The 19529-nt window shown below is 64.3% G+C and overlaps 2 protein-coding genes across 3 annotated transcripts; one reads left to right on the top strand and one right to left on the bottom strand.

Moving 5' to 3' along the window:
- Positions 1–1952: 1952 nt before the first annotated feature.
- LOC136003158 (leptin-like) lies at positions 1953–5387 on the top strand. Its single transcript, XM_065658503.1, has 4 exons — positions 1953–2031; positions 2940–2965; positions 3655–3809; positions 4986–5387. The coding sequence occupies exons 3-4, from the start codon at positions 3666–3668 to the stop codon at positions 5385–5387; spliced, it is 546 nt and encodes a 181-aa protein (XP_065514575.1). The 5' UTR covers positions 1953–2031; positions 2940–2965; positions 3655–3665.
- A 2420-nt stretch (positions 5388–7807) lies between these two features.
- RBM28 (RNA binding motif protein 28) lies at positions 7808–17811 on the bottom strand. Of its 2 annotated transcripts, XM_065638135.1 has the most exons (18): positions 17652–17811; positions 16091–16255; positions 15924–16012; positions 15750–15825; positions 13676–13768; positions 13515–13586; positions 13208–13405; positions 12398–12485; positions 12164–12273; positions 12002–12075; positions 11622–11757; positions 11465–11529; positions 11204–11356; positions 10518–10652; positions 9678–9752; positions 9333–9601; positions 8386–8482; positions 7808–8165 (listed from the first exon to the last, which is right to left on the bottom strand). In XM_065638135.1, exons 1-18 carry the CDS (start codon positions 17806–17808, stop codon positions 8040–8042), a joined length of 2178 nt encoding a protein of 725 aa, XP_065494207.1. In that variant the 5' UTR covers positions 17809–17811; the 3' UTR covers positions 7808–8039. The 2 variants fall into 2 exon arrangements, with proteins under 2 accessions (XP_065494207.1, XP_065494199.1); XM_065638127.1 differs by having other exon boundaries at positions 15924–16255.
- Positions 17812–19529: the final 1718 nt, after the last annotated feature.

The following is a 19529-nucleotide window of genomic DNA, read 5'->3' on the forward strand; positions in this document are numbered from 1 at the left end:
ACACCCAGATGTTCATGGACCCAGATGTGCGAGCGAGTGTGCCCGGGGCAGAGCTACGTGTTCCCAGATGTGCGGCTGCCCAGGTGTGTCTGTGCCCAAAGGTGTACGCATGCCCAGGTGTGCGTAAATCCAGATGTGATTTAGTCCAGGCGTGCATAAACATGCTCAGGTGTGCCTAAACATGCTCAGGTGTGCCTAGGAGTAGAGCCGCATGTGCCCAGGTGTGCAAGTCCCAGTATGTGTCTCTGCCCGGATGTGTGTGTACTCAGATGTGCCTCTGCTCAGATATCTGTGTTTCCATGGTTGTCTGTGTCCAGATGTTCGTGTGATATTCTGCCCGGATGTGCCCTGGGACTGCTCTACATGTACTGGTGTGTGCATCCGCCCAGATGTGCGTGTGTCCAGGTGTGCACAGCGACGTACCTGTGTGCATGTCCCCAGATGTTTCCCATCTCAGATGTTCTTGTGCCCAGATGTGCTTCTCCCCATGGGTGAGTGTATCCGAATCTGCCCAGATGTGCCCTGGTGCCGATTTATATGCCCCCCCTCCATGTGTGTGTCTGACCAGATGTGCATGTGCCCTGATGTTTCTGTGCACCCAGCTGTGTGTGACATCCAGATGTGCACACACCCAGCTCCATGCACTCGGGGGGACACCCCCCGTGCCACCCCCACTGTACCCGCTCCGCCAGTGACACCTCAGGTGACCTCAGTGCTGGGACCCCCCCCGGCCCTGTGCCCCCCCGGGGTGCACCCAGAAGTACCTGCGTGGGGTGGGGGGGGTGCGGCCCCCCCTCGGGCAGGACACGCGTGTCTGTGTGGGGGGTGTGTGTGTGTGCAGGACTGCACGCACCCTCCCTGCGGGGGGGGGCACCCACAAAGCCATGCACGCCCGTGGGGTGCTGGGTCTGGGTGCCCCAAAACGGGGGGGGGGGGGCCCGGTGTCCCTCTCGCCACCGTGTGCCCCCCCAGCTCGGGTGACAAAAGGAGCAGTTCGGGGGGGGCAGTACGGAGGCCCCCCCGCTCCCTGGGGAGCCCCGGCCGCGGGTGCGTGTGCGGGTGCGCACGGCGCTGGGCTGTGTTTGTGCCACCCCGCACACGGCCGGGCTGCGCTCCCCGGGGCACGTATGCGCAGGGAGCGTGAGCGCCGTGGGGCTGCTGGGGGCGGCATGTGGGGCAGGCTGTGGGGCCGCTGTGGGGCCGGCTCTGGGGCAGGCTGTGGGGCAGCCTCAGGCTGTGGGGCCGACCGTGGGGCAGGCCGTGGGGTGGCTGTGGGGCAGGCTGTAGAGCCGACTGTGGGTCGGGCTGTGGGGCAGGCTCAAGCTGTGGGGCCAGCTGTGGGGCCGCTGTGGGGCAGGCCATGGGGCAGGCTGGGGGGAGGCTGTGGGGCAGGCCGTGGGGCAGGCTGGGGGGAGGCTGTGGGGCAGGCCGTGGGGCAGGCAGTGGCTCACGCCATGGGGCAGGTTGCGGGCTCGGCCGTGGGGCCGGCCGTCTCTGCGCGGCCGCCTTGCTGTGTGGGTGCCCCCGGTTCTCTGGCCCCAGCCCCGGGCTGTGCCCCCCCCGCTGCAGCCCGTCCCCTGGGGACCCTCGGTGCCCCGGGACCCCCCCATGCCCTGACCCCCCCGCGATCCATGGCCCCGGGACCCCCGCGCTGGCGCATCCCCGGGAACCCCCCCCCGCGCCGTGCACGTACATCCCCGGGACCCCCCCGTGCGCCCTGTACCCGGGACCCCCCGTCTCGGTGCATCCCCGGGACCCCCCCTGTGCATCCCCGGGACCCCCCCGTGCTGCGTGTCCCCGGGGAACCCCCCGCTCGGTGCATCCCCGGGGGGGCTGCGGCCGGGCAGGAGCCAGGTCGGACAGCCAGCCAGCCGGACAGACAGCGGGACAGCCGGATCCCGCCGGGCCGGGGGGGCGGGCGGGGGCGGGAGCTCCGTTGTGCAACGGCCCCGCTCCGCTATATAGGGGGGGGCCGCGGGGGATGGAGCCACCGCCGGGACGGGACGGGACGGGACCCACGGGGCGGCCCAGGTAAGCGGGACACCCCCAAACCCCCCCGCACCGGGACACCCCTTTCCCAGGGACACCCCTCCAGGGACGCCCCTTCCCCAGGGACACCCCCACCCCTGTGACCCCCCCACCCCAGGGACACCCCCACCCTGGGAAATCCCTTCCCCAGGGACACCCCCACCCAGGACATCCTTTGTCCCGGGACACCCTTTCACCAGGGACACCCCCACCCTGTGACACCCCCACCCTGTGACACCCCCACCCCAGGGACACCCCCACCCCGTGACACCCCCACCCTGTGACACCCCCACCCTGTGACACCCCCACCCCAGGGACACCCCCACCCTGTGACACCCCCACCCTGTGACACCCCCACCCCAGGGACACCCCCACCCTGTGACACCCCCATCCTGTGACACCCCCACCCCAGGGACACCCCCACCCTGTGACACCCCCACCCTGTGACACCCCCACCCCAGGGACACCCCCACCCCAGCCCCTCAAGCCACTGCGGGGGGACCAGGGCAGCTCCACTCCTGGGACCTCCCGGTGTCCCCCCTGTGACCCCAGGGGACACGCGGGGACCCTGACCAGGGCCCGCAGTCCCTGGGGGGGTCCAGGCCCCCCCGTACCAGGCTGAACTGGCCTCGCCTCCCCAGTGCCAGCACCTCGGGGACACGGACGGGATGTCCCTGTCCCCCACTCCGCCCCCGCTCCCTGTCCCCTGGGTGGCCAGGCCGTGGTGGTGTCACCAGCCGTGTCCCCCAGTGCCATGCCAGGGGTGCATGAGCATCCTGGAGTCCCCAAGGGGCCACCAACACCCGCCCCCAGCCCTGCTGGGCCCCCCCGCCCAGGCCGGCGGGGTGGTGACACCGGGGTGTCCTGGCAGAGGTCCCAATGTCCCCATGTCCCCGGCTCTCTCGTTCCAGGCTCAGCGAGCGGGTGTGAGTATCTGGTGAGTACCGGGGTGGCAGCTGCTCTGTCCCCCCTGTCCCCATGTCTCCATCATCCCCACGTCCCCAACATCCCCATGTCCCCCCCATCCCCGTGTCCCCCCTGTCCCCACCCCCAGGCAGGGGGTGACAGGGACACATGTCACCCTGGAGTCCCTCTGCTCCCCACGCTCCTCCCTTGGCCACAGAGGACGGGGTCCCCGGGGGTGGGACAGGACCCCCCTGTCACAGCCATGTCCCTTTGGCCATGTTGTCACCAAGGCTCCGGTGCCAGCCCCGCGCGGTCACAACCGGGGACCTTGGGTGGCGGGGACGGCGCTTGCGAAAGGGCAGCTCCGGGAAGGTGGCGGGGCACATGGCGGTGGCACGGTGACATGGTGACACGGTGGTGACGAGGACCCGGCTCCCCATTGTCCCTGGGCTTGCCCCGATGTCCCCCGGCATGTCACCTCACCCTCTAGCCGCTCCCACCTCCTGGGGAGCACCGGGAGGGGGGTGACACCTCAGGGGACCCCAACATTCGCAAAGTGTCCCCTCCCTGTGACACCCCACGGTGTGACAATATCCCCTGGGATGAGTGACAGGGATGACACAGGGATGTCCCCAGAGAGAGGTCGGAGCATCCCGCACGTCCCCTCTCGACAAGGGTGGGGGGACATTTTTGGGGTGCCTGACCCCCGCCGTGTGACAGAGCCCGCGAGGATGCGGTGTCCCCGCGTGTCCCTGTGGGGCGTCCTGTGGCTGTGGCTGCCGGTGGCCGGTGGCCGTCCCCTCCGGCCCGACAAGGTCCAGGCTGACACCCGCAACCTCACCCGCACCCTCAGCACCCGCATCCGGCACCTGCAGGCGAGCCCGGGGGGGGCACGGGGGGGACACGCTCAGGGGGTCACCCCTCCAAGGGACACCCCACGGGGTGACACAGTGGCCCGTGTCACCCAAGGGAGCGGGGGGTGGGTGGTCCTGCGCCCCAGGTGGTCCCTAAGCGGGGGACGCCCAGGACAGGGGGGTTCAGATTGGGGGGGTCCCCAGGGTGGGATGTGGGGGGGGACACTCCTGTACCCCAAATGGAGGGGGGGTCACCAGGGAGGGTCACCCAGGGCTGGGCGGGGGGGTCTGTGTCCCGTGGGTGCCCAGGGCTGGGTGGGTGAGGTCCCCATGTCCCAGATTGGGGGGGGTCCCCAGGGTGGGATGTGGGGGGGGACACCCTGTGCCCCAGAGGCGGAGCGGTCACCAGGGACGGTCACCCAGGGCTGGGGGGGACCCTGCGTCCCAGGGACACCCAGGGCTGGGGGGGGTCCCATGGCCCGGGGGGTTCCCAGGGTGGGATGCTGGGGGGGGACCCTGTGCCACACAGTGGGGGGGTCCCGGGTCACCCATGGCTGGGGGAGGGGACCCCTGTTCTAACCCTCGCTGCTTGTCCCCCCCCAGCTCTTTCTAAGCCCCGCTCTGGTGTCCCCTCCCCACTAACCCCCCCATCCCGTGTGTCCCCCCAAGAACCCTCCCCACGTCGCTGTGTCCCCCACTACTCTCCCCCGTGTCCCCCCGCACTAACCCCCTCCGTGTCCCCCCACCTTGTCCCTCCCCAGCTCTTCCTATCCCCGCTCCGGTGTCCCCGTCCCCCCCCGCTGACCCCTCGTGTCCCCCAGTGACCCCCCGTGTTCCCCACTGACCCGCGTGCCCCCCACTGAGCCCCGTGTCCCCCCGCTGACCCTTGTGTCCCCCACTAACCCCTCTGTGTCCCCCCCCAACCCCCGTGTCCCCCCAACTGACCCCCACCTTGTCCTCCCCACTGATCCCCGTCCCCCCCGCTGTGTCCCCCCCACTGACCCCCCATGTCTCCCCCACTGACTCCCGTGTCCCCCCGTCCCGTGTCCCCCACTGACCCCCGTGTCCCCCCCACTCACCTCCCATGTCCCCCCCACTGACCCCCGTGTCCCCCCCACTGACCCCCCATGTCCCCCCCCACTGACCCCCGTGTCCCCCCCTCCCGTGTCCCCCACTGACCCCCGTGTCCCCCCACAGCTGCTGCCGCTGTCGCTGCGGATCCGGGGGCTGGAGGCGGGGGAGGGGGTGACCCCCCCGGCGGGGGGTGTCCCCGAGGGGGCGGGTGTCCCCGAGGCGGGGCTGGGGGCCCTGGCCCAGCGCCTCCCCCCGCTCCAGCGCCTGCTGGGGACACTGGCCCCGGGCCACCCCGCGCTGGCCCAGGTGGCCAACGACACCGAGAACCTGCGCAGCCTCCTGCTCACCCTGGTCACCCTCCTGGGCTGTCCCCTCCCCGCGGTGTCGCCCCCGCCCGGGGTCCCCCCCCGGCTGGCGGAGCTGGTGGCCGAGGCTCCGCACACGGTGGCCGCGGTGGCCCTGGCGCGACTCCGAGACTGCCTGGATGCCATCGCCACCCGGCTGGACGGGCCCCCCGCCTGCTAGGGGACACCCTGGGGACAGGGGGACACCCGGGGGACACCCTGGGGACACCCTGGGGACACCCTCGGGACACCCTCGGGACAAGGGGGACACCCGGGGGACACCCTGGGGACAGGGGGGGGCACCGCAGGGACACCCTGGGGACACCCTGGGGACGGGGGGGACACCCTGGGGACACCCGGGGGACAAGGGGGAACACCTTGGGGACAGGGGGGGACACCGGGCTGAGCCCCCAGCGCGGGGGTGCGGGTGACACCCACACCGGGGGGTCCGGGCTCGTCTGTCCCTCCCTTTCTTTTATATTAGGATTAGTATTTATTATTATTACTATTATTATTATTATTATTATTGTTATTTTAAGAATGCTTATTTTATTATTTTTATTATCATTTAGTATTATTTTAATTATTATATTTATTATATTTATTATTATTTTTATTATTTAAAACATAAATTTTTAATTAGCATTATTTTAGTATTAGTTTATTATTGCCTTTATTACTTTAATTATAGTCCTTTTTAATTATTATTTTATTTAAATTTTTAATTCTATTTTAATGATTTTATTTTTTATTTTCATTAAATTATTACTATTTTAATTATTAATTTTATTTTTACTTCAAATATTATTATTATTTATTTTAATTATACGTGTTTTAATTAGCATTAGTTTATTATTATTATTTTAATTATTATATTCTAATTATTTTATCACTTTTATTGTTATTGTAATTATTATTTTAATTACTGTTATTTTTATTATAGTTACTATTATTATTACAACTGCTATTACTATTACCATTATTATTCTTCACTATTTGTATTTTCCTCTCCCCCATTAATTTTCAATAAAGCCCCTTTTCCAGCAGCCCCCCCTCCCTCCCCTCCCACCAGGCTGGTGTCACTGTCACCGTCACTGGTGTCCCCAAGGAGCCGGGGGGGATGAAATGTGTCCCAGGGTCGTGGGGGGTGAATCGACCCCCGATATTTAATCTCTAAAACATATAAAAATACCCGGGGGGGGCTCAGCTGCCCCCACCCCCCAGGACCCGGTGGTTCCCACGGTGGCTTTGCCACGGGTGACAGGGGACAGGGTGTCCCCCCCGCTCCAGCGCTGCCCCTGCTGGAGCAGGGACCCTCAAAGGAGGGGGTGTCACCCCCCCGGGGACAAGGGACCCCCCGGGGACAGGGGACCCTGGAGACACGGGGCGGGTGGGGACACGGGTGACTCAGGCCCCGGTGGCTCCGCGCGGGTTTACGAGGCCCTTGGTGGCTTCGCGGTTTTGCCACCACCCCCCCGGGTCACCCCCACCCCGGGTCACCCCCCCGGCCTGGGGTGACCCCGACACCGCCGGCTGCAGGGGGGGACACGGGGGGACACAGGGACAGGGATGGGGGACAGGGATGGGGGACAGGGATGGGGGACAGGGATGGGGGACAAAAGGGGGGTGACAGGGAGGGGAAAGAAGGAGGGGGAGAGGGACAAGGATGGGGAACAAAGGTGGGGACAGGGAGCGGGGACAAGGATGGGGACAGGAAACGGGACAGGGGGACAGGGATGGGGACAAGGAGAGGGGACAGGGATGGGGGACAGGGATGGGGACAAGGATGGGGGGCAAGGATGGGGTGACAAAGAGGAGGACAGGAAAGGGGACAGGGGACGGGAAGAGGGACAAGGATGGGGGACAAAGGGGAGGACAGGAAGGGGGATGGGGGGACAAGGATGGGGACAGGAAGGGGTGATGGGGGGCGGGGGACGACGAAGCAGGGGACAGGGAAGGGACAAAACACGGGGCCGACTCGGTGTCCCCGGGACACGCAGGGACACATGCGTGTGTCACCGTGTGTGTCACCCTGTGTCCCTTGTCACCGCCCTTGTCCCCAGCCCCACTGCGGGGACACCCCGGCTCGGGGCGGGGGGGGGGTCTCCCCAGTCCCCGTGTCCCCCCCTGCACGTCACTCACACCACGATGTCACCAGCATGGCCACCAACCCCGGGACACCCCCACGTGGGGTCACCCGTCAGCTCCAGGGGGGACCCCAGCTCCGCCCCCACCAGGCCACAGGGACCCTCTGCCCCCTCTTTCATGTCCCCCCACCCCCAGCACCCCCTTTCCTCCACCCCAGGGCACCCCAAATGCTGCTGCCCCCCCCGAGCCGTCAAGCCGAGGGGACTGTGACCACCCAGCTCGGGGGGGGGGAAACAGGGACCCCGGGGGTCCCCAAGGGTTGGGGGGGGCGTAGGAGATCCCAGGGGTCTAGGACTGGGTGGTCCCAGGGGTCCCCAGGAATTGGGGGGCGAGGCTTGGGGGTCCCAGGAATTGAGGGGGGCTCAGGGAGCCCCACGGATTGGGGGGGGGGGGGGGGGGGGCGCTGGGGCTCCCCAGGACCTGTAGGTGACACCAGAACAACTTTGCCTCCAAAATATCACTTTATTACAAAATATTCCTCTATTTTTACAGCACCCCCTCTCTGACAAGGCGGGGCAGGGGATTGGGGGTCCCCCCTCCACCCGCCCCCCACAAGGGTCCCAAAACCCGGGGCGGGGGGCACAAGGGTAGACCCAGTGCTTGCCCCCCCACCCCGAGGGGATTTGAGGCCAATGACCCCCCGGCGAAGAACCAGCCCCCACGGGTGGGGGTCGGGGGGTGGGTCTCAGCTCTCGAACCATTTGCTCCTCTTTGCCGCGGGGGGGTCGCTTCCCAGGATTTTCCTCTTGTATCGCTCCACCAGGTCGCTGAATCGCGCCTCGGCCCCCCCGGGCTCCCCCCGCCGCCGCCGCTGTGGGAGACAATGGGGGGAGGTTGGGGGGGTCCCCAGGGGCCCCCCCACTCAAATGGGGGGGTTTTGGCAGGGGGTAGAAGATGGGGAAAATGGGGAGATTCGCCCCCAGGTGATTGTTGTGTGCGAGAGAGCCCCCCCTGCCATTAGGGGGATCTGAGCCCAAAATGGGTTCGGGATGTGAGCCCCCGTGTCCCTGTGTGGGTGGGGGGGTCCTTACCTGGGTGGGGGGCACCTTGCGCTTCTCCTTGCGCCGCTGGGCCTTGGCCTTGGGCTGTTTGGGTGGGGGGGGCTTCACCTTCCCCTTGTCGCGTTTCCTGGGTGGGCGAGCAGAGGGGCACCCGTGGGTGACAGGGACACCCAGGGGTGCCCTGATGTGCCCATGGGTGACAGGGACACCCAGGGGTTCCCAGATGTGCATGTGGGTGACAGAGACACCCAGGGGTGTCCAGATGTGGCCACGGGTGCCACAGATGCCGTGGGTGCCAAGATGTGCCCACAGGTCCCCAGATGTCTCTGTGGATGCCCAGATGTGCCCAAGGGTGACAAGGACACCCATGCACGCCCAGATGTGCCTGTCAGTGCCAGGGACACCCATGGGTGCCCATATGTGCTTGTGAGTGCCAGGGATACCCATGGGCACCCAGATGTGCTCGTGGGTGCCCCAATGTGTCACTGTGGGTGCCCAGATGTGCCCTATGGGTGATAGGGTGCGTGTGGGTGCTCAGAGCTGGCAAGAACACCCATGGGTGCTCAGATGTGCCTATGGGTATCCAGATGTGCCCAGGGGATACAGAGACACCTGTGGATGCCCAGATGTGCCCAGGGGTGACAGGGACACCTGTGGGTGCCCAGACGTGCCCAAGGGTGACAGTGATGCCTGTGGGTGCCCAGGGGAGACAAAGACACCTGTGGGTGCCCAGATGTGTCCATGGGTGACAGGGACACCTGTGGGTGCCCAGGTGTGCCCAGGACACCCTTGGGTGTCGCCCAGCACCCCAGATCTGCCCCCCCATACACCCCAAAGTGACACACATCCCATCCATTACACCCCCAGGGAGGGAAGGGACAAGCCAGAGATGCCTCCCCCAAATCGCTCGCACCCCAGGGCGGGGGAGCACCCTGAGGGTGGTGTAAAAAGGTGGGTGCCCCCCCCCCCCAAAATACCTGATCTTGGGCCCGCGGTGCGAGGGCAGCGCCAGCACCTTCCTGCGGCTGCTCCCGTCCGGCAGCTGCACCCGCTGCCCCGGCGCCTCCACGCGGAACCCGCTCCAGGGCACGGTGCGGAGGGCGCCCTGGGCCCCCCCCGGGGCACCCCCAGCCTGGGGGGACTCCCCAGAGCCTTTTGGGGGGGGTTTTGTCCTTGCTTTATGTTGTTTAGGGGGTCCTGATGGTTTGGCTGTTTCCTTCTCTGGTGGCTTCGCTTTCAGTTTGAGCTGCATGGCAGAGCAGGGAGGTCTGTGAGGGGGGGGACAAGGGGGGTGACAAAGGGGACACGGAGGGGGGACCTACCAGGCTGCGCTGGGCTCGCTGCTCCTTCAGCTTCAGCTTGCGCCGATCCTCCAGCGAGAACTCCACAATGGGCCTCTGGGGGGGGGAAAGGAGTTGGGGGGGTCCTGGGGGTGGGGGGAGCCCCCCCAAAACACCAGGAGGTGCCCTGGGCGGGGCAGCCCCCCAATAAGTCCAGGAGGTGCCCTGGGGGGGGGGTCCAGCCCCCCAATACCCCCAGGAGCACCCCTAAGAGAAAAATGGGGTGATGGGGAGACCCTGGGGCTGGGGGGGCCTAAGGTGGGGGGGACAATGGGGGACCCATGAGGCCCTATAGACAAGGTGGAGGGTTTGAGGGGGGGTGGGGAGACCCCCCAGGGTCGGGGGGGGCGCACAGAAAGGCCGGGACAAGGGTGGGACACAGGAAACGGGCGGGAGACAAAGATAATGGGGGACACAGAGAAGGGAGAACAAGGAGGGACACAAAGAAGGGGACGAGGGGGACAAGGCGGGGGACACAGGAAAAGCGGGGACAAAGGGGCGACACAGAAAGAAGGGGACACAGAAAGAAGGGGACAAGGGGTGATCAAGGGGGGACAAAGGGGGGACACAGAAAGAAGGGGACACAGAAAGAAGGGGACACAGAAAGAAGGGACAAGGTGGGGACAAAGGAAAGGGGGGGGACAAAGGAAAGGGGGGGGACAAAGGAAAGGGGGGGGACAAAGGAAGAAGGGGATGAGGGGGACAAGGTGGGGGACATGGCAAGGGAGACAAGAGAGGGGGGACAAGGAGGGAGGGACACGGAGGGGGGGACACAACAGCCCCCCTGTCCCCCTGCAGGGGTCCCGCCCCCCCAGCACCCACCTTGTGTGGCCCGAAGACGTGGGGGTTGTTGTTGAGGCTGCGCAGCGCGGCCAGCGCCTGCTCGTGCGTCCCGAACCCCACGAAGGCGAACCCCAAAGAGTGGCCCTGGCCCCGCTGCTCCCGCATCACCCGGCACTTGGGGGGACACGGCACCGCTGAGCCACCGCGACCACCCCCCACAGCACCAGGACCCCCCCAGTAACAGCAGGATCCCCCCAGTACCAGCAGGTGTACCCTAAAAGTTGTCCCTGTCCCTACTGCTCCCACATCACCCGGCAATGGGGGGGACACAGCACCGCTGAGCCACCAGGACCCTCCCATAGCACCGGGACCCCCCCATTGCACCTCAGCACAGGACACCCCCTTCTGCACCCCAAAATCCACCCCAGAGAGGACACAGAGGAGACACTGGAGGGGACACAGAGGGGACACACACCTGCTCTGCACCCCCAAACTCACCCCAGAGGGGACGCTAAAGTAACACAGGGTGACACTAAAGTAACATAGGGTGACACTAGGGCGACACAGAGGGGACACCCACCCCCTTCACACCCCAAAACCTTGACCAGATGGAGACACCCACCCCCTCTGCACCCCCAAACACCCCCATGGAGGGGACACTGAGCACAGGGGGGACACAGGGAGGACACAGGGGACACCCAAGGGGACGCAGGGGTGTCACCCACCTCGGTGACACGCGTGTCCCTGCCGAGCAGGCGCAGCAGGACGCGCCGCAGCTGCGTGCTGTCCACAGCCTTGGGCAGGTTGTGCACGCAGAGCCGGGTGGGGGACACGAAGATGTTCTGGTCCCGCAGCTTCTGGTGCTTCAGCTCCTCAAACTGGGGGGAACTGGGATGTCAGGGACGGGGCTCTGACCCCTCCGTGGGGGGACATGTTGTCCCCAAGCTGTCACACCCCCCCTCACACCAGGGGTTCGTCACACTCACCCGCGCTCGCTTGGCCATGTCAGCGTCGCTCACACCCTCCGCTGCCTTGGTGCCAGCGCGGATCACTGCGGGGGGGGAATTGGGGTGAAATGGGGGGTTTGGAGGGGACAACGGGGGGTGAGGGGACACGACAGACCCCCCCAGAGGTGACACTCACGGCCTTCACGCGCCAGGTAGAGGTTTCGGGTCCCCGTGGGCTTCTTTGGCCGCTGCCCGCGGAGTTTTTGTGCCTCTTCGCGGCTTACGGCCGGGTCGATGCGCAGCTGCCGCCCGTCCAGCCGCAGGCCCCCCCCCTGAAAATTGGGGTACCATGGGGTGGGGGGGGCACCTGTGACTGTGCTCCCCACCCCACAGAGGGTCACCAAGAGTTGGGGCGACCTCAGAGAGGGGGACAACCCTGCTGGCACCTCCCAAACCCAAGGTGAGGACGGTCCCCGTGCCCCCAGCAGGGGCTCTGACTGCCCCGGGCGGGGGGTCCCTTGTGTCCCCCCAACCCTTGGGGGATCCCTTATGTCCCCCCCGACCCCCAAATCTCACCTCCCCCTCCTCCTGCGCAGCCTGCACGCATTTCTGGGCGGCCTCTTGCGTCAGGAACTGGGCAAAAGCGCAACCTGGAGGGCGGGGGACACAACACAGCGGGGGTCAGGGACAAGAAGAGGTGTGTCCCCCCAAAATGTGTCCCCCCCTGCCCCAGGACACCTTTGGGGCGCTCAGTGTCGGGGTGCAGGACAAGTCGGACATATTTGAGGTCCCCAAATTGCTGCAGCGTCTCCCCCAGCGCATCCTCCTCCGTCTCGAAGGAGAGATTCCTGAATTTGGGGGTTGGGGCACAGTTTGGGGGGGGCTGTAGGTGGAGTCCCCTCCTCCCTGGGCCCGGATACAGCAGTGCGGCAAAGAGGGGGCCCCGCTGTGCCCCCCGGGCCCGGCACTCACCGGATGAAGACTGTTCTGCCCTCGCCCACATCTGAGGGGGGCGGCTGCCGAGCCCCCCCCAACCGCCGCTTCTTGGGTGTGGCCCCCCCTGAAAGCAGCAGGGGCTGGAGTGGGGGGACAGGAGCCCCCCCAGACCACAGGGGGCCCCCCCAGACCAAAAGGGAATGCTCCCATCCCAGGAGAGCCCCCCCAGAAACCCCCCCAGCACCCCCCAAGACCCCAGGGAGCCCCCAAACCCAAGGGAAACCCCCCCAGACTGCAGATGAGCCCCCACCCATCCCAGGGAAGTTCCCCCAGGCCCGAGGGGAGACCCCCCCCAAACTAAAGGGAAACCCCCCCCATCCCAGAGGAGCCCCCTGAGACCCCCCCTGACTCCAGGGGAGCCCCCCCGACCCAAGGAATTGCCCCCAACACTTCAGGGGAGCCCCCCAAGACCCCAAGGGAGCCCCCCACATGTCCCTTGACCCCAAAGAAGCCCCCCAGACCCCCTGTAACCCCAGAAGAGCCCCCCCAGACCCCCCCAGAGCCAAGGGGAGCCCCCCTGAACCCAGGGACACCCCTCAAGAGCCCCCCGGGAAATCCCCCCAAAACCCCCAGGAACGTCCACAGCCCCCCCCACATCCCAGGGGAGCCCCCCCCAGACCCCATGAAACCTCCCCCCCCAGACTCCCAGACCCCCAGGAAACCTCCCCCAGACCTGCAGGAAACCCCCCAGGAAAGCCCCCCCAGACCCCAGGAACCCCCCCGAGACCCCCAGGAAACTCCCCCCAGGACCTCCGAGGAACGCCCCCCACATCTCAGAGAACAAACCTTCCTCCTCCTCATCCTCTTCTTCCTCTTCATCTTCCTCCTCCTCCTGCTCACTGTCATCCTCACCACCTACTTCCTCATCATCTTCCTCCTCCTCTTCTTTCTCTTCCTCCTCTTCTTCCTTCTCTTCCTCTTTCTCCTCCTCTTCCTCCTCTTCTTTTTCCTCCTCCTCCCCCCCATCTTTCCCCTCTTTGTCCCCTGCAGAGTGACACAAACACAACGACAACAAGTGACAGTCACCCTCAGCGCCCCCCCCACCAGAACTGGGGGTCACCCCCTGCCCCGCAATGTCCCTGTGTCCCCTCACCGTGACATGGGCCACCACGCGTCGCCTGGTACTTGTCCTTGGCCACCGCCCAGTCCACAGCCACCGGCCGCCCTGCGGGGACAAAGGGACACGGGGACACGGCGTCAGTGTCACCGTATCCCCAGTGACACCCCCGGGGACACAGAGGGGGACACACAGACCTTTGATGTCCGTCATGTTCATCCCCCGCAGCGCTTTGGCCGCTTCCAGAACCTTCTGGAACTGCACGAAGGCGAAGCCCCGCATCTTCCCGTCTGCAAAAAACCACGGAAATCACAGAAATCAACCGCAAAAATTGCAACATCAATATCGGTAATCACAAAGTCCACCTTAAAAAAAAATCACAAAGTCCACCTTAAAAAAAAAAAAAAAAAAATCACAAAAATCAGCCACAAAAGTTACAAAATCAGCCACAAAATCCCAAAATCCACCTTAAAAATCAAAAGACCAAACATAAAAATCACAAAATCCACTGTAAAAATCACAAAATCAACCCCGAAAACCACAAAATCCACCTTAAACATGAAATCAACCCTAAAAATCACAAAATCCACCTTAAAAAAAAAAATCACAAAATCCACCTTAAAAAAAAAAATCACAAAATCCACCGTTAAAAAAAAAAAAAAAATCACAATATCCACCGTAAAAAAAAAAAAAAATCACAAAATCCACCGTAAAAAAAAAAAAAAAAATCACAAAATCCACCGTAAAAAAAAAAAAAAAAAAAAAATCACAAAATCCACCGTAAAATCCCCACAAAATCCACCACAAAAAACCCCACAAAATCCACAAGTCACAAAATCAACCCTAAAAAAATCAGAAAATCTGCCACGAAAGTCACAAAATCAACCAGAGAAATCACAAAATCCACCTTAAAAAAAAATCAATCACAAAATCCACCTTAAAAAAAATCAATCACAAAATCCACCTTAAAAAAAATCAATCACAAAATCAACCACTAAAATCACAAAATCCCAGAATATTTGGGGCTAGAAGGGACATTCAAAGGTCCCCCCGCCTGAGGTCACTCAGGGCCCCGTCCAGGGACCCTTTGGTTGTCACTTTTGTCACATATAATTCATTTTTTCCTCTTTCTAAAGCATTAGGATGGTGCAAAACTAATTGCGGTTTCGGACCGTGAATTTTCAGTCACTATAACTTGGCTCGAACTTGTTTGATTAATCAAAACAGGAACCGCTACAATCGACACATTTTTGTCAAGAAGAACTAAATTTGTTTACTCCTGTAGCGCCAAAATTGATGTTTTGGGATTCGCCAAACTCTGGGAAAGCGTTTTCCCCATAAAAATTGTGGGGATGCTCGAAGAAGCAGCACTTGGTTGGCGAGAAATCAGGTGAATATAGCGAATATTTTGAATATTGCCCAATCCCTTCAACTTTAGAAGCGTCGGTTGCACGACGTGGGGTTGGGTGTTTCATGGAGAACAACTTGGCTTTATCTGTTGCTGCAAACAGAAGATGATGCTTCAAAATGAGGATTTTTTTGATTTTCGGTCACTTCTCGAGCTTTTTCACCTTTCCAATTTGCTTCAAACACCGAACGACCCTCGAACGGTCGATGTTGGTTCTCTGGTGACTTCTCGTATGGTTGGAAAAGGATCATTTTTGACAATAAACAGACTACATCTGATTTTAAGTCACGCTTTCCTTCAATAAATCTAAATATCATTCTGCGGGAAGCAGAACCCAAAATCTTCTTTTCCCGCGACAACACCCGACCACACGTCGTGCAACTGACACTGCAAAAGTAAAAGGAATCGGGCAATATTCACAATATTCACCAAATTCCCCTGACCTCTCGCCAACCGGCCGCTGCTTCTTTGAGCGCCCCGACAATTTTTGCAGGGAAAACGGTTCCACGCCCAACAAGATGCAGAAGACGCTTTCCCAGAGTTCGGCGAATCCCGACACGCAGATTTTGACACTACGAACATACATAAATTCTATGGGAATGAATAAATTCATTTCTCATTGGCAAACGTGTGTTGATTGTGACAGTTCCTGCTTCAATTAATAAAATGTGTCTGAGCCTAATTATGACTTAAAATTTACGGTCTAAAAACACAATTACTTTTGTGCCAACCGAATAATTCATAATTGCATTAACGGTTTCCACATAGTGGCTGTGGCTGCTCCCTCCCCGCCCCACCTCGCAGGGCGTGTGTGTCTCCCCTCCCCAAAAAAGCCCCCGGAGGGTTTGGGGGGCTCAGCTCACCCGGTTTCTTGGGGACATTCACCTCCAGGACGGTGCCGAAGGGCGAGAAAAGGGACCTCAGGTCATCCTCGCAGCACTGAGGGGGGGGCACAATGGGGTGAGGGGGGGGACGTGGGGTCCCCCCCCAGGGTCACAGCAGTTTGGGGGGCAGCAGGACTGCCCCCCCACCAGTACCTGGAAGCTGAGGTTGCGGACGATGAGCCGGGCTTTGCGGGAGGGGGCTCGGGGCTTCCTTGGCGCCTGGGGGGCTGCAGGGGGGGCACCTGGCAGGGGGAGAGGGGGGGTTGGGGACAGCACGACCCTGGGGACAGTCCCTGAAGGTGCAGCCCCCCCCAGCTCACCCTCCTCATCCTCCTGCGGCTTCTTGCCCCCGGCCCGGGGCCGCTGCCGGGCGAGGGTGACGGTGAGGGGGCGGCCGGCGAGGGGGGGCGGCTCCTGCAGGGCGCGCTGGGCGTCCCCCCCTAGCGAGAAGGTGACATAGCCGAAGCCGCGGCAGGTCCTGGTGCCTGGGGTGGGGGCAAAGGGGGGGCAGTGAGGTCCTATCCCCCCCCGCGCGCCCCTTCCTCAGCTGTCACTGTCCCCACAAGGGTCCTCCTGCCTCTGCCCCCCCCACCAATAACGGGCTCTCCTGACCCCTCCACCCTGCACTCCAGCCCCCCCGGCCCCAGACCCACTCAGCTCCCCCAAATCCATCAGCCCCCCCCAGATCCCCTCAGGTTCCACTCCCAGGACTCCTCAGTCTCCCCAGACCCCCTCACCCCCCCAGCTCCTCTGGGCCACCACAGACCCCAGACCCCTTGAGCCTCCTCAGCTCCTCTCAGCCCCCCCAGATCCCCTCAGACCCCTGTCCCAGGCCCCCTCAGACCTCTTCACCCCCCCAGCTCCCTGAGCCCCCCCAAACTCCGGTCCCAGACCCCTGAGCCACCCCCGGATCCCCTCAGCCCCCCCAGATCCTCTCAGCCCCCAGTCCCAGGCCCCCTGAGCCCCCCAGACCCGCTCGGCTCCCCCAAATCCCTCAGCCCCACCCCAGATCCCCTCAGGTCCCAGTCCCAGGACTCCTCAGTCTCCCCAGACCCCCTGAGCCCCCCCCACAGATTCCCTAAGCCCCCCCTGACCCCAGTCCCAGACCCGCTCAGCTCCCCCAGACCCCTGAGCCCCCCCAGACCCCCTCAGACCTCAGTCCCAGGTCCCCTCAGACCCCCCCACCCTCCCAGCTCCCTGAGCCCCCCCAAACTCCACTCCCAGGCCCCGTGAGCGCTCCCCCCATATTCCCTCAGGCCCCCCAGCCCCTGGTCCCAGCCCCTAATCCCAGACTCCCTGAGACCCCCCAGACATGCGCAGCTCCCCCAAATCCATCACCCCCTCCTCAGATCCCAGTCCCAGGACCCCTCAGTCTCCCCAGACCCCTGAGCCCCCCCAGCCCCCCTCAGGCCCCCAAGATTCCCTGACCCCCCCCAGACCCCGGTCCCCGACCCCCTAAACCCCCCCAGACCCCCGAACCCCCCCAGACCCTGGTCCCAGACCCCCTGAACCCCCTCAGACCCCCTGAACCTCCCCAGACCCCCTGAACCCCCCCAGACCCCGGTCCCAGACCCCCTGAGCCCCCCCAGACCCCCTGAACCCCCCCCAGAGCCCGGTCTCAGACCCCCTGAACCCCCCCAGACCCCCTAAACCCCCCGCAGACCCCGGTCTCAGACCCCCTAAACCCCCCCAGACCCCTGACCCCCACCAGACCCCCTGAACCTCCCCAGACCCCGGTCCCAGACCCTCTCAGCACCCCCAGACCCCGGTCCCAGACCCCCTGAGCCCCCCGGCCCGGCTCACCCCCAGGCCCTTCCCGACCCCCTCAGCTCCCCCCCCAGGCCCCGTCCACCCCTCAGGCCCCGTCCCGCCCTCCCCGACCCTTCTCGGTGACCACGAAGCAGCGGCGGAGGGGCCCGATGCGGCCGAAGAGGCTCTCGAGGTCGGTGGCGGTGGCGGAGGCGGGCAGGCCCCGCACCAGCACCGTGCGGCCCGGAGCGGCACCGGGAGCGGCACCGGCACCGCCGCCCGCCGCCATCTTGGCAGCGCGCCGCGCGGGGGCTGCCGGGAACGGAGAGAGCGCCACACGGCGCGGGGCGGCGGGGAGGGCGACACCTGGCGGCGCGGCGGGGAATTGCAGGGGGGGGGGGACGGGGGAGTTGGGGGTCCCAGGTCGGGGAGTGGGGGGGACACAGGGGTTTTAGGGTCCTGTGCTGTGGGGTGGGAGGTCAGGGGGGCTCAAGGGTCTCAGGTCAGGGGCATTGGGGTTGGGGGGGTTGGGGGTCCCATCCCATGGGTTGTGGGGGGTCGGGGGTCCCAGCTCAGGGGTCGTGGGGGACAGCGGGGTTTGGGGTCCTGTGCTGTGGGGTGGGGAGTCAGGGGGGCTCGGGGGTCCCAGGACAGGGGTATTGGGGTTGGGGGTCTCGGGGGTCCCGTTCTATGGGATGTGGGGGGTCAGGGGGGCTCGGGGGTCCCAGCTCTGGGGGTGGACGGGACAAGGGGTTTTTGGGGTCCTGTCCTAAGGGATGTGGGGGGTCAGGGAGGTTGGGGGTCCCATCCTATGGGATGCGGGGGGTCGGGTCCCAGCTCAGGGTTAGGGGGGACAGGGGGGTTTGGGGTCCTGTCCTTGGTGGGGGGGGTCAGGGGGACTTGGGGGACCCAGGACAGGGGCATTGGGGTTGGGGGGGCTCGGGGGTCCCATCCTATGGGATGCTGGGGTTGAGGGGGTTCGGGGGTCCCAGCTCGGGGCGGGGGGGGGGACAGGGGTTTTGGGGTTCTGTGCTGTGGGGTGGGGGTTCAGGAGGACTTGGGGGTCCCAGGACAGGGGCATTGGGGTTGGGGGGGCTCGGGGGTCCCACCCTATGGGATGCTGGGGTTCAGGGGGGCTCGGGGGTCCCATCCCAGTCCCCACGGGGAGTGCAGGGTCCCTCCTGGGGGCCATGGGGGGTTCTGCCTGGGGGGTGCCCCGGGGCGGGGGGCAGAGTGGGGCAGAGCGGGATGTGATTTGGGGGGGCCCGGGGCGGGGGTCCCGCGGGGTCACACTCACACCCTTCACATGTGGCACTTTATTGGGTACACGGGGGGGGGGCTCAGCCCCTAATGCCCCCCCAGCACTGAGGGGGGGCCCTGGGCCACAAGGAGGGTTTGGGGGGCTCACATGGCGGGGGGCGGCAGTGATGTGGGGCTGGGGTGTCCCCGGGCCATGGCGGGGGGGGCACAGGTTGTCACCCATATTTGGGGTATCAGAGACCTGGGGGGGTGACTGGGGGGGGTCCCCACATTATCGTCAGCACTTGGGGGTCTCACGGATGGGGTCACAGGTTGTCACCCGTATTTGGGGTCTTGGGGACCTGGGGGGTGACCGGGGGGGTCCCCAAGTTCTCACCCATATTGGGGGTCTCCGGGAGCTGGGGGTGGTGGGGGGGGGGCAGGTTGTCACTCGTATATAGGGGTCTTAGAGACCTGGGGGGTGACCGGGGGAGTCCCCAGCTTGTCCCCCATATTTGGGGGTCTCAGGGACCAGGGAGGTATCTGGGGGGGGGGCCCAAGTTCTCACCCATATTTGAGGGTCCCCAGGAGCTGGGGGGCAGCCGAGGGGGCCTGGGGAGTGTGTGCGTGGGGGGGTCTCCAGAGCACAGCAGGGAGCCGGGGGGGCTCCCCTGGGCATCCCCATTTGGGGGGTCCCTGGCCAGGTGGGGGGTGTCTCTCCATTGCCCCCCCGGGCAGCGCTGGCCCCGCAGCATCCGCAGGGGGGGCTGG

The sequence above is a fragment of the Caloenas nicobarica genome, chromosome 1, assembly GCF_036013445.1.
Source record: "Caloenas nicobarica isolate bCalNic1 chromosome 1, bCalNic1.hap1, whole genome shotgun sequence".
In the NCBI taxonomy this organism is placed as follows: domain Eukaryota; kingdom Metazoa; phylum Chordata; class Aves; order Columbiformes; family Columbidae; genus Caloenas; species Caloenas nicobarica.

Bases quoted from the DNA above. Each gene is read 5' to 3' on its own strand.
- LOC136003158 (XM_065658503.1), top strand. From the start codon at position 3,666: ATGCGGTGTCCCCGCGTGTCCCTGTGGGGCGTCCTGTGGCTGTGGCTG. The intron at 3,810-4,985 runs GCGAGCCCGGGG...GTCCCCCCACAG, and splicing joins CCCGCATCCGGCACCTGCAG to CTGCTGCCGCTGTCGCTGCG.
- RBM28 (XM_065638127.1), bottom strand. From the start codon at position 17,808: ATGGCGGCGGGCGGCGGTGCCGGTGCCGCTCCCGGTGCCGCTCCGGGC. The intron at 13,769-15,749 runs GTGAGCTGAGCC...GGTTTTTTGCAG, and splicing joins GAATGTCCCCAAGAAACCGG to ACGGGAAGATGCGGGGCTTC. The intron at 12,076-12,163 runs GTGTCCTGGGGC...CCCGCCCTCCAG, and splicing joins CGACACTGAGCGCCCCAAAG to GTTGCGCTTTTGCCCAGTTC.